This window comes from Cryptomeria japonica, chromosome 3 (genome assembly GCF_030272615.1).
Source record: "Cryptomeria japonica chromosome 3, Sugi_1.0, whole genome shotgun sequence".
NCBI lineage: Eukaryota > Viridiplantae > Streptophyta > Pinopsida > Cupressales > Cupressaceae > Cryptomeria > Cryptomeria japonica.
Window position 1 is genome coordinate 619,496,584 of NC_081407.1, and position 14,992 is coordinate 619,511,575.

At 36.1% G+C, this 14,992-nt stretch overlaps 1 protein-coding gene across 1 annotated transcript; it reads left to right on the plus strand.

Moving 5' to 3' along the window:
* Positions 1 to 13,147: 13,147 nt before the first annotated feature.
* On the plus strand, positions 13,148 to 13,558 carry LOC131874277 (uncharacterized). Its single transcript, XM_059217570.1, has one exon. The coding sequence runs from the start codon at positions 13,148 to 13,150 to the stop codon at positions 13,556 to 13,558; it is 411 nt and encodes a 136-aa protein (XP_059073553.1).
* Positions 13,559 to 14,992: the final 1,434 nt, after the last annotated feature.

The following is a 14,992-nucleotide window of genomic DNA, read 5'->3' on the forward strand; positions in this document are numbered from 1 at the left end:
TATTTGTTTCCAGATGATGAGAATTGTCAGGGATCTAAGTCCCTCGTTGCAGACACCTGAGAAATTCTATCACGTTTATCAAACATCTCCCACAGCCATTAAGAATCTGCTCTGTGAATTTTATTTACATAATTACGCCATTCCTGATGATGTTGATTGCTACCCTCTCCTCTACATTGGAGACATCTAGCTGAGAGCTCTCATGTCATGGGTGCAAATGAAATTGCAAGAGGAGAGCAGTTCCAGATACATAGAAAGGAAGAAATTGATCTTTCACTACCATTAAGGGCTGAATCAAGAGAGCCAAGAAGACTTTATTTTGATTGGTAAAAGATTGTATATCAGCCAGATTTCAGGAAAGACATTCTGCCCTTAAGAGAAGAAGTATATAAGGAATATGAGAAAATGGCTACAAGAGAAGGACAGGTAGTAATAGGACATTTGGTCAAGCATTGGAATAGCCTGTTAGATGAGTTGAAGCAATCTTTGCCACACTCCTTACAAAACTATCATGCAACACTTAAGAGAGAACCCAAATATATAAACATGGGAAGAACAAAAGGAAGACATTGGTTGCCTCTTAGTTTTCAGCCTCCAATCCTCCTATGGCCACTAATGGGATGCAGGGATAGTGATCCACCATATAGTGAAGTAGCAAAACGCACCAGGTGGATGTGATTGGAAAAGATGAAAGGATTCTACTAGAGTTTGTCTACAGGAGGTTCTGGGCAGGTTACCCTTGGCAATTTCAGAATCAATGCCAGAATTTGGAATTTTCTTGTTGTTGGAGGATCAACAAGAAGTTAGGTTAGGGGGAGATGATGAGCCTAAATAATGGCTCTATTTTGATAGATTTTTGTCATAGTATTCTTTCCTAGGTCTTGTGCTTAGATGATATTTGGATCAGGATACTCTCCTAGATAATGCCTTTTAAGTGTTTTTGGAATTGATTTGTCTGATACTTAAGATTGTCATATAACGGTTTCTAAATGGTTTATCTATGCAAAATATCTAAATCAATCTTAAGTATGGTTTAATTTATGTCATGTTAACAATAGTATATACACATGTTTGTTGTGCACATTAACATCATGATGCAGGGTCGGTTAAGAAGAAGGAAAGACTAAGCTGGTGGTTTAAAAGGAACATCAAGCATACCGCCACAATGCAGACCCGGTCAAAGAAAAGAAGCATTGAAGAAGATCGAAGCCACTTGACTATTTCTTCAACAGAATGGTTTATGAGACATTTATAACTGTTCTTAGTGGAACTTATATCTAGGAAGCAAGTCATGCTATATCTTGTTAGTTGTAGGACATATGTTGTTCTATTTTCCTGTGCTGACTTCTTCTTTAGTATAATAAAACCTATTCGCCTATTCCGTTGGAATGTGGGTTGATCAATTAGGAATCTATTATAAGTTTCCATATAAATAAAAGGTCTCCATCTCTTCTCACCAGGAGGAGAACGACCATAGAATTTGTAATACACAACTTTTAGACTTATGTATTTTCACAATCAATTTGGAATAAAGAAATCAATGTTATTTTGAGCTTAACAGTTGCAATCTAAGAGTTCTGGATATACTCACTCAAGGGGGCCCACTTGGTGAGTAGTCCTTTGTGTTTTTCAGTTAATTTCCATCTTGCAATAGTTGTGTTTCGACATTTAACTGTTCCTGTAGCGATTGGAAACAATTCCTGTGTCTGTTCCTTAGCCATAGTGACAGAGTAGTTTCTACTCGCTTGCCAAAACATTAACATTTGGTAGAAGTTGCTTAAGTTATTTTTCAGTTGTGAATTCTTATTAAATATTAGTTTATTATGTTCTTTTACATTTAATTCAGAGAATTTCCTTTCCTGTAGTAGGATAGAATGGTTGCGATATGAACTTAGTGCACATATAGTGCTGGCCCCTTTCAAGTTTATTTCCCTTGTCGATAAGTAAATGAGACTTTGATACAGGAAAGCTAGTTGTTCAACAAGGATGTCCAATCCCTGAATTGTGTTTTTATTACCTAGTTTCCATTCTAGTTGTGAGTACCAACAAAGTGTATCTCCTTGCCTGATGGATCTTTACTGTTAGAACATTGTCCATTTTTAAATCCAACACCATTGATGTCCTTGTTGTGCTTCTTCTTACTTAATATTTTTCCTAATGCTTCAGTGCTGCCACCATACTTAATCCTCATGTTGAGTTCATCCTTATTCTTTTCCAATTCCTTTCTTAGTTTTACAAGATCTTCTTCCAATTTTTGACACTCCATATCCTTATTTTCTAAATTTGATTTTGTAACTTGGTACATCCTTTTAGCTTCTTCCAATTGGATTCTCAAATAAGTAATTTTTGTCTTTGATTCCTCAAGTTATTTGTTTAGTAGATCTTGTTCTTAAAGAGTAGCAATCCTGTACTTTTTTATATTCCTTCCTTACTTTTCTAAGTTCTTCTAGTGCACTCACAAGTTCACCCTCAAGGTCTACTTCAGATTCAATTTCCTCTTCTTCATCATCAACAATATGTTCAACAAATAACTCTCCTTGTGCCATGAAGAGATTGACTTATTTTTCACCTTTACTGCAACAATCTTCATAGACACTTACTTCATCAGAGGCATCATCTTCAAATGTGTAAAGACTGCTCTTTCTCTTGAAATTTCTTCTCCTTGGATTATAAGAGTTCTTCATCTTTTCCTTACCAAAAACCTTCATGTTTTTCTTTTCATCTTCATGGTTTTCTCTGTAAGGGTACTTAGATGCAAAGTGTCCAATCTTGCCACAGTTGAAATATTTGAAAGGCAACTTAGCTTTGTACTTTCCTGAGGCTGTTTTGAGATTCCTTACAAAATTTGCTACAACAACATTAGAATCATTTTCATCCTCATTTGCAGCTTGTTATTTTCCTTTTTGTGTGGTATTGAAGGCAACCTCTTTCTTTGAAGGTTCAACACTTACTGTTCTCATCTCATAGGCTGATAGAGAACCAAACAATTCATCCATGGAGAAGGTCTTTAGATCTTTAGCTTCTTCAATAGCAGAAACTTTTGTATCAGACCTTGTGGTTAATGATCTCAAAACCTTCTTGACAATAACTTCATCTAAGACATCCTCTCCAAGTCCTCTTATAGCACTCACATTTTCATCCACTCTTTGTAGATAGTCAACTATCTTCTCTTCATCCTTCATTTTCAAGGTTTTCAAATTGAGCTCTTAGATTTTGTAGTTTGGCTTCTTTAACTTTCACATATCCTTCATATATACTTTACAATTTGTCCCATGTTTCTTTTGTTGATGTGCAGTGCATGACTTTCACGAACTCTATATCAGACAAGCCACTCAAGATTGCATTCTTAGCTTTCACATTGTTCTCATATTCCCTTTTGGTATCATGGTCAATAGGAGGAACTTGAGGAATAGTGTAGCCATTCTTCATTGACATCCTGACATCAAAGCCTAAAGAGGACAAGTATGTTTGCATTCTTCTGCTCTAGAAGGCATAGTTAGTTCCATCAAACATAGGGGTTTTAGAGGAGGATTCATTTCTGGTCATTGTGTTCACAAGACAAGATCTTCCCAAGCTAGAGGAAGCTTTGTAGTAAGGGAACCTTAGGCTCTAATACCAATTGAAGAACCCAAATGGACACTGAGAGGGGGGTGAATTAGTGTATTTTAAAATTTTAACCACGTGTGCAAATACTGTAAACTAATCAAAGACATACACACCAATCAAACGACAACAACAAATTTATGAAGAAAAATCAATGTGAGAAAAACCTTGGTGAGAATGGTTGCTCAAGTCTACTGCTCCAATCCATCCCTATAGTAAATAACAGATTACAAAGTTTAGGGCACCAACCCAAGGAGCACCAACCCCTAAATTTTAGGTCACCAACCCAAGGAGCACAAACCCCTAATTTTATGAGCACCTACTCAAAGGAGCACCTACCCCTGCTCTGTGCACCCACTTAGAGATTTACAATGATTATTAAAAGTTTATAATGCAGTGATAAATCCTTGTTACAAATGCGTTTTGTAACACTTACAAATTTCTCATATCTTAAGAATGAAACTCTCTACCTGCTGAAATTTTTCTTCTATTTCTTCTTCTTCCTCTATCTGGTTGTCTTCTACTTTCTGTTGTAGCTTCACCTTCAGTGTATTCTCTGCTCTTGCTCTATGCTTATTCTCTCTAATTCTATAAATATCTCTATCTTCTCATAGCAATAATACTACTCTATTCAACACGCACACTCTGCATAGTCGACTAGTCGAATGAACTATTTTCACCTCAATCTCTATTTTTAACAATCACACCTACCAATGTCAAATCACATTTGTAGCCCTGCATAGTCATATCTGTATAGAAGAATGTTTTGCCTCCAAATCTGCAATTGAAAATTAATTCATTTGTCTCTTTGGGATTTGGTCTGTGGCAGATTGGATTTTTGTTCTTGGATCGACCATTTGCATTAATTGACTCTTCTCTATTTTTCTGAAAGTTCTTTGTACTAGGTTGCTATATTTAGCAAGCTCAATATGTCCAATAGATTTGATTTTTCTTATGTCGATCACCTTGAGCCCTTCAATTATCTAAAACTTGGTTGCCATTAATGCATGATCCATCCTCTATCGACCTACGTGGACAAGATCAACAACTACCATACTAAAAACCATCGTCACTGACTTTTGCACATCAGATATTCTCATCGACAATCAAGGAGCCATATGTCTCCATTTCCTTCATCAAATTACTCATTCAAGGTTGGTCATCTTCCATGTAAAACCCTTCTACCTATCAATATGCACAGATGTCATCAAAAGTCTTCTTTATTGACATCCAAGTCACCTGGTCAACCCTTTCTCAACTGCCATGTGGACAATCGGATCCAATCGGGCTACCTCATTCTTTATTTTTGTTATCATTTACAAGTTCTCTTTACCCATGCGGGTTGGCAGGATGCACAATTATTCAATCTATCTTGCCTCGCAAGAGTTCTAACTTATGGTCTTTGATATCGTGGGATAATGAGGGACATCTTTCCCTTCACTTTAGTTAGCCCGCACGACTTCCAGTGTGACCTCTTGGTTAAATGTTATAGCAGTAGGAGATATCTTTCTTGATTGCCATCCTAATCTTCATCATTGCCATTCTATATCGCTACCTTGCATCAACGATCCCATTCCTTAGTTTGCATAATCTATATTGCTAATGTATTAATCGTTGTACGTTAAATCATGTCATTACCATCACTGATTTGCATTTGTGGTCAGTTTATTTCCTTAATTAATTGTGTATAGTTAATGGACATGTTAATGCATTATTTAGTTTATATTGTGTTAGACTCTAGCGGAGTTTACCTATCGGGGTTATGGAATGCACCCCATTATTAATGTGACACCCCGATTGGGGCCACAACCCTTCACACCATTTACATGAGTATATATCCCTCTCCATCAAGACACTTGCAAAAGAAAAAAGAGAGAATGTTATGCTATTTGGAAGTATATACAAATTAATTAATGGCCTGCAGAAGCATATCCGTGTGGAATCTGATCTATTGTTGTTGTATCTATCAACTATCATAATTTACTATAGCTAGGAATAAATCTGGAACACCAAATTAGGATGGCTATTCCATAGGAAAAGAATGATCAATGTGGTAGAGACGTATATATGATCATTACTTAGCAGATAAAAGAAAATTCATAGGACTTGGGTGATATATTGTGCTGGCAGACTATTTGGAGACCTATTTGAAGCCCTCATATTCCTCTATTCAAAGGATTTTGAAATCAGGATTAAGATATGACAATGGTGATCAATATTGCAAATCTATAAAGAGAAAATTTTTAACTGCTGGGAAGAAACTACAAGACAAGCACTTGACTGGATCTGTAGAATTGACTAACATAAAGAGTGCTTCCAGGATGGATTGAGGAGAAAAAGGATGATGATAGATTGCATAAGGAATTCTAGGAAGGAAGAGATTGTTGCATCATGTGAGGAAGTCACATAGGCTGAAGAAATGTATGGAGACACAACTTGCAACCATGAGACCGAGTTGAGTCATCTGTCTAAGAGGAAGAACCTACACAAATTACAATCAATTTCTTCGAAGAGGAGGAAATAACATTAAGAGGGAGTCTAAAAAACCAATAGTGGCAACCTTGGATGAGAAGGGGATCAAGAGGTTGATACTAGTACTTGAAGCCCTTACTGAGAGGGAGGTTTAGCATCAGTGATTTGTGTTATCTATTATTAATGCATTTTTCTCTGAGATAGAGAAATTTGAGGTGAAAGCCCTTGCTAATACATTTTTCTCTGAGATGGAGAAATTTGAGGTGAAAGCCCTTGTTAATTCATTTTTGTCCTCTAAGACGAAGAAATTTGAGGTGAAAGCCCTTGTTAATGCATTTTTTCTTTGAGGCAGAGAAATTTGACGTGAAAGCCCTTGTCCATCTCTGAGACATAGATGTAGTTCTTTCCACCCTCTAGGAGTAGCCATGGTGGACATCATGTTGAGTGACTCCATGACGATGTGTTTCTTTCCACTAATGCGAGTAGCCATTGTGGACATCACGTTGAGAGACTCCGTGATGATTCTCTTGTACTTGTGTTTATCGACCCTCTGGGAGTAGCCATGGTGGAAGTCATGTTGAGAGAATCTATGATGACATCACGTTGAGTGACTCTGTGATGGGCACTTGTGCACTTGTTCCTTTCCACACATGGGAGTAGCCATGGTGGATGTCGTGTTGAGAGATTCAATGACATGGATATTAAGAAAGATACCTCCCTAGCTAAGAGGGAATGTTGATGTTTAGCAACAAGAGTTCTTTCTCCCACTATTATTTGAAAGAAAGAAATATTAATTATTTATTTAAGTCAACTCAAGTAGAGAAGGCGCCATGTAATAATTTATATTTAATCATTTGTCTAAGGTCGACTTAACAAAAGGTCACACTATTTCTATTTGAAAAGTCATCTCTCTTGAGGTTGACTTCCCTTGAAGAGACACCATGAATTGTATATAAGCAAGAAAATTCTCACTCATTTTATTATCCAATTCTCTTCAATTCTGATCCAATTAATACAAGAGAAATTCACACTTCTACAATAGATAGAGTTTGATAGAAGAGCAATTCACACTTAAGGAGATATTCTATAACCATCTTCAACATATTATCATATTGCTTCAGATTGACATTCAGTAAGGAGATTTATATCTATTGTAGTTCGCACCTAGGAGAGGTGCCTTCACTCATTTAGTAAATTGACCTTGTGATTGGCCAAGTTGTATAACAAATTTCTGCATTATTCAATAATATAAGAGATATCATTGGCTGGGTTTTTCTCCCTTAAGAAGGAGGGTTTTCCCATGGTAATTGTGTTAAAGTGTTTATCAATTCTATATTTTTGTTTATTTCACATCTGATCATAAAAACAACACTCTTAACGCATGTGAGATAAGAGACATCATTGTTCTCTTTGTCTTCATTTACCCCGCAAGGTTCTCCTTTCATCCCTCTGCAAGCTGCGGGATAGTAGGATTCTTCTTCTCCTTCACTATCTTATCCCGCATGACCATCACACACCCACCTTGAATGGTTCAGGATAATGAGAACTATTTACTGCTATCTATATGTGACCCCGCACAACTTTGACAACACAGGATAGTAGGAAGCCTCTATTCTTCCATTACTTTCTTATCCCGTAGGACCAACTTTCTTTGGTGATCAACAGTGTGGGATGGCGGGGAGAGACCTTTTACCTTTATACTTGTTAGTCAACACAATTATATCACCCTAGCCTTCTACGATGTGGGATAGCGGGATACTAATTGTCTTGAAAAGCACTGAGAGGGGGGGTGGGTGAATCAGTGACACCAAAACATACACAACTTCAAACACTAATCGGTAGATGAACTTAACCAAGCATTTAAAAAAAATACATGCTATCCAAAATGAAATAACAACATCCACATAAAGTAGAACATCCACCATCACACAAGTGTTTATACATGGAAAACCCAAATAGATAAAAACTACGATGAGATGGAACTCACAAGCTAACCATCTGCAGTAATAGATAACTGACTGGTTAAGATCTTACAAAGTGCTTTGCTAGGAGTGAATCTTTTTAGAGATCCCAAGCTTTATTAGGAGCTTATACCCTGTTAAGAGTAACCTTGCTAGAGGATTTGAGAATCCAAACTAATGGATCACCTTGTTAGAGGATTTGTATAATGAAGCTTGTTAGAGCTTATCAAGTTAGGGGATTTGATTCTGTTGTAATGATTAGAAAACAACAAGAAAGGTTTGATCTGTTCTGAGTAGCACAAGACTTGCTTGATCAGATCATTCTAAGTACATTCAACACTGCTCTTCATCTTAACACTTATTGCTCTTCAATAAAAGCTTTCACTCTTTATGCATATCAGTATTCGCATAATCTCCTCTTCTATATCAGTTCTCTCTCTTTAAAAAGATTCACTAAGATGTCTTTAAATAGGCATATAAATCTTATGTCGGCCATAGGAACACAATTTCCTAGGTGTAGTGTATCTAGACAATTAAACATAACTCATCACAAAAATGACCATCAAGAAAACAGTGCTGGTAACTCATCACAAAAATGGATACCGGTTAGAACAGTCAAAATCGGTTGGAACAAAACATGTGAACCGTTGTCTTGGAATCTTCCACTTGATCTCCATCTCCATCTTCATCTTCATTTTGATGCTGACTTAATGTAACCACAGGTTATCTCTTAGGCACATACCGATTGACATAGAGTACGGGTTAGAGATTTACCTTAAACATACCGGTTAACTATGTAAACCAATGAAGTTACACCGGTAGTCAATGCAATCATATGTGTGTGTGAGAGTGTTTCATAAATGACAATAAGTGATGAATACATTACAATCATCATCAAGCCAACAATATCCCCCTTTGGCATTGATGGAAACACTTAGAAAAAATTAGAGTAGTACAATACCGCTAAGTGTGCATACACAACATATTTACATATGTACTCATATTCCCCTTTCAATGCAATACTCCTCCTTAATGCATGCATAAATACAAAATTTTCAAAAACACACATACATATTATTACTCCCCCTTTGACAACAATGCCAAAATGATAAAGTAAAATATATACATATATAGAAAATCTGTATCAAAGTGTTCAACATATATTACAATTAAAAAAATATTCATGCATTGGCTAATCTCATAAAAATATCATTGAAATTTTGCTTCATCTGGGATAAAGCATTTTCACATGATTCCAGTATGTTAATAGTATACTCAAATGTAGGCATCAACTAGGAATGAAATTCTTCCATTGAGTCTAGCGTGCAGATTTCAGGAGTAGCAAGAATAGCTTCTGCATTGGAGCAAGCTTTCTGAAGAATGTCGACCTGTAAGATGAGCTGACTCTTGAGCTCTCTTAGAGATCGAAATCTCTTAGCCTTCTCATTATCATTCCTATTCATTCTGTCATGAAAATCATCTATAGATCGGTTAAAGGCATGAATGGAGTCTTGGAGTGGGACATATGCCTTGCATAACCTTTCTATTTCATGCTCGGTTTAAACTTGACTCTTAGAAATATCAGAATAAAAGAAAGTAACAATGGAGGTAGAGGGAAGATACTTCCCTCCAGATTCAATAGCTTTCATCAACAAACTTCCATTATGAGATAAAGCCATTTTACCACTTTCAATGTTCTTAGCTAGTTTATCTCCATATTCACTCTTGTGGCTCTTCTTAGCAGACATTTGAGCAGCATCTTCAAGCGATTTGATTTGATCTGATGCATCTGCAACTAGTTGACCGAGTTTGCTGATATGGGTAGGAAGATGTGCAACAGCTGTTTTTGGTAGTAAACCAGACAAAATTTGTATTGGATTATGGATTGTCTCTACTTCAATCCTTTTCTATTTCAGTTGCTTCTTGTGTGCTTGAGATTGCATAACATTAGTAATCTTCATCATTTCTGATGCACTCAAAGTGTTCATATCAATGGGTCCTGAGATACTTAAAGAGTCTTCATCATCATCATCATCATCATCATCAAGTAGTTTCTGCTTTGCCGGTTCAGAGGGTACACTCTTAATGATGGCTCTTTCTGTGTTCTTCTTTATTGTCTCTTCAGTTTCCTGAGTGATAATTTTCTTAGTAGACTCCTTTTGAGTAGTCTCAATGACCGGTGGAGATTGGGGTTTCTCCATTTGTTTAGTTGCCGGTTCATTGTCCTCTTTTAGTTGAGTACCCAGTTGATCAACTAATGTAACCTTCCCTTCAGTGATTGTAGGAGGATCCATATCTGGTGCAGTGATGTCTCCAGATAGGTCTATTATGTCTTGAACATCTTCATCAACAAGAATAATGGAATCATCCTTCTTCTTGGTTGGATAGACTTCGTCAGCTTGAACAATTTCCTCTTCATCCATTTCCGATTGAGGAACATCGTCTATAGTATCATCCTTATTTCTAGAGTGGATGACTTCTTCCCTCTTTTTGATTATGTAGGCTAGCTGATGTGTCTCAAACTCAACAACTAACCTTTTTGCATTAAGAAGCTTCAATCTTCTTACTTTAAAATCAAAATATGATTTGTATGCCTTAGTTAAAGCACTAATTCCATCCGATGATAGATTGGGAAAATATTGGACAAATATTTCATCAATAATCTTCTTTTGCAATTGAATTGCTTCCTCCCATTTATCTAACAAAGTATTATACAAAGAGATTGAAATATCTTTCTCCAAATCATGCATAAATCTATTGTAGTGACCCAAATAAGTTAATACCTGTTGGATTACTTGCTTCTGCTCATCTTCAGTAGAAGAATCAAAATGTTCTTTGACATGATCAAACCTTTCTTCCTAATGACTTCATTGTCCTCTCAAAGACTATGACAGATTTGTAGGTAGCAATATCTATAGGTGTAGTTGCCTTCGGCACTACCTTTATCTTCTTAGGTGTTTTGCTGGTTGCTTTTTCTTTCTTTGGTTCTTCTTCAAAATCTGTACCCTCAGACTCTGATTGCAAAATCAATTTCCGATTTCTCTTCTTTGGTCCTGTTGCCCCCATATTTGGCCTACATAAAATTTGAACTTTAAATCAGTCTCAGTGTCAAGTAAAGATCCAATAGTTGTTTTTGTGTAAACAGTGAACACGCAATCCAAGGTCCTTACTAGTCAGAATATGAAAAATAAGAGATTTTTGAAAATTATCACAAATTGAGGGAAATCACTTGACATTCAAGATCTAAACATCATTTTATATCATGTGGCCAACTTTCACCTGAACCCAGTTCATACTTTGTCATATTTTAAACTTTCAATTTTTGGTGTCTGTTGCCCCAAAATGATTAAAATATCTCATCCTAGGATTTGTCAAGAGGTGTAAATAATTGTGTGGACCTATTTCCCTACCATTGACATGTGTTTCAAATTTCAGGACCTAACTCCTTACCGTTTGAAAGTTATGCCATTTTTCTCCAGCCAAAGCAATAAATTTAAAATATTTAAATTATTTTTCAAATAATAATTTAATATTTTAAATTATTTTAATATGTCTGGTCATTTGTGATAAAAAGTTGTTTAAAAATATTGATTGCATTCTTCCTTGATTCCTCTCAATGGCCAATGGTTTCCAAGATGTACTCGATTGTTTGTTCAAGTGGAAGGTTAGAAATGCTCACTTTTTGAGCATTCTTAACCTCATTTCTCAACCTTTTGTCAAAAAAGGTTAGAAATGCTCACTTTTTGAGCATTTCTAACCCGTATTTCTACCTATCACAAAAAGGTTAGGAATGCTAAAAAATTGAGCATTTCTAACCTCATTTCTTAACCTTGCGGGTCCCACTTTGTCAAGAGGTTAGAAATGCTAAAAAATTGAGCATTCTTAACCTCTTTCATAAGAGTTTAAAAATGAGCTTCAAACAATAGGTTATGAACGTTCATCAATGCATTGAAGGTAAATGGTTTCTCCAAATGTTGAAGTTGCAGCTGCTTTGATCGACATGAGTGCACATCATGAAAGCATAGACACTACATACGAAATGTTTGACAAAATGCATGCGAACTATTGTTGAAAGGGGTGTTATAGACATTCATCTATGCATAATGATGGAGGAATTGCGTTAGGTATTGTGGTCACAACCATTTTAGTAGATGGTGTTGCAAATCTTGGAAGCATAGACAATGCACGTGAACAGTTTGACAGAATTCCTCAAAGAAACGTTATCTCATGGCATGTGATAATCGCAAAAATGTGGTCTCATTGATGAAAATTGTGGTAGGTGTTAACTCCAGAAAGGTGGTCTCACAACATGGTGAATGCGCATGACCACACATGTCAAGTTTTTTGTAGGCGTTAATCCCTCAAAGAAATGCGGTCTCATAACATAGTGAATGCACAGGCAGCACCTGTAAACTGTTTGTCAAAATCCCTCAAAGAAATATGGTCTCATGAAATGCGATGATTGCTGGATATCCACAAAGTGCAGACCGTGGGCATAGGGAGAGCCCAGACAATGCATGTGAACTGTTTTCGTAGGTTTGAAGGCAGTGTAAAGTATAGACAACACATGTGAACTATTTGATAGAGGTTAATATTAGTAACGTTGACATAGGGAATGCACAGGCAATGTGTATAAACTGTTTGACAAAATCCATCAAAGAAATGTGGTCTCATGGCATATATTGAAGAGACTTTTGTAACTATCCAGTATCCTCCCTGCCAATGATAAAGTAGAAGCATTAACAAGGCGTGATTAATTGTTTGATAGATCGCCTAAAAAAGAGATGTTTCATGAAATGCCATTATTTCGGATAGGCATGCTAACTGATTGACAGAAAGCTTTAAAAGAAATGTAACTTAATGGTATGAAATGATTGTTGAATCTACACAAGGTGGATTCTTTGAACTGCATTAGAAACTTTCAATGAAATGTAATTAGCAGTTGCAAAGCCAAAATACTCAACCTTTGCTATCATCTTCAAATTAAAGTTGTGATAAACATATTTTTCTTCAGATTTTGTACCAACATTTGCCATAGGAGACATAAATGCAAACCATGGAACATAGTCAAGGTGCCAGCGAGTTTTGCAGCCCGAGAAACTTCAGATAACATGGCTTTATTAGCATATAACCGTGCATTAAAACTTTCTACGACGGGAATTCCAGTATCGGGCATTGGTTTTATTGGAGAACTAGCATCTAATGCTTCAAAGCATGGAGAGCATAGGTGTTATGTATCTACAAGAACATCACACCATATGTGGAGATCTAATATCATACTTTCAAAGGGGTTAAGGAACCTTGAGGGAGAAGACATGCTATCAAGTCAGCTTCTACTCAAGGGAATTGCTACTGCGTGCAATGTCTCAATGGACCCACTTATGGAGTTGCAAGAGAATGAGATAATTAATGAGTTCAAACAGTCTTTTGATGAAGATCAAGAATTGGAGGAACTTATCTCTGGGCAAATACGCATGAAAGTTTACTCTTTTGATAAAGGACATGTTCCAGAGCATGGCTGAAGAGTGATTTTGTTCGATTCATTCAATCCTGTACATGATGGCCATGCTAGAATTTTGGAGATAGCTTCTAGTATATATGAAAATGCCTTTTCATGCTATGAAATATCTGCTATAAATGTTGACAAGCCCCCTTTGACACTCAAACAAATCAAGGATCGAGTCAAACAATTTGAAGCAATAGGAAAAACAATCATTATAACAAATAAGCCATATTTTTACAAGAAGGCAGAACTTTTACCAGATAGTACATTCATAATTTCTGCTGATACTGTTGCTCGAGTTGTTGATCCAAAATATTATGGCGACAACTATGAAAGAATGTTGGGATAGCTTATGGAATTATCAACAAGTTTTCCTGAAGGTTGATGGAATCCACAACGTATGAATGCAAAGAATCAATCAAGCCATCATGTGAGCCTTCCCATTATGAAAAGATGTGTTATGAAATTAAAGAATGGTTGACAAATATAGATGCAATTGGAGAGCATGTTCGTGAGGCCAATATATTAGTGGGCAAGTATTTCTTATAAGTCAATGGTCAAAACATTAATGTGTTAGTATACTGCAATTGTTGGTATTTTGGCATAATTACAAGTGCGAATGAAGAAAATGAAGATGGAGGCCACCTGAATAAAATCAACAAATGAATTATTTCTTCAATGTAATGGGTTTGATATTATTTTTGTAAAAATTGACTTGTGTCACTCATTGTAACTAAAGGTTAGGAAGTTGACTTTTTTTGCACATAAGTGTGTAAGTTAGTAACTCTTTGAAATTTACACAGAAAAGAGTTAGTTATTAACCCAAGATTAAAGTTAGTTATGAAGGTGGTTATTCTGGGAAGGCTATAAATACAAGGCTATTTGTATTTTTTGAAGACTCTTACAAAGGGGAAAACTCTGCTGGAATTCCAGGAGAAACTTGTAACGACATTTTGATTTGGACTATGTATAGAAAGGATTTTGGACTTGTATATTTCCAATAGGATAATGAAGAATACATCTTAGTTCGTATGTTGTAAATGTATTCATGTGTTATCATTGCTGATTTTTTGTATGTCAAATTAGTAGTCCTTTTATGCATATGTGGTTTGTACAATTGATGTGATGATGCACAAGCAACCTTTGGTATCTCAGTTTGAATGTGTTGAAGTATCTTATCTCTACGTATGTTGAGATTTGTCATTCTTCTTTATCATCATCTCATGGCTAAGCATATTACGCTATAAATTTCTCCCCTTGTAATTTGTTGCGAATGTTGAGAAATCTCAGTTGATGGTCGTATGTCTATTGTTGGGGTTTCTATCTTTATTTCTTTTTAGTTCTATGTTTTCTCCTTTATGTACTTTCAGGTTAAAAGTACACAAAACTTCTAAACAACCCTATCGTACGAGCGAGTTACCCCTCTCAAACACAGAGGAAGATCGTGTTTCAT

Coding starts and splice junctions, on each gene's coding strand:
- LOC131874277 (XM_059217570.1), top strand. CDS start 13,148: ATGGCTTTATTAGCATATAACCGTGCATTAAAACTTTCTACGACGGGA.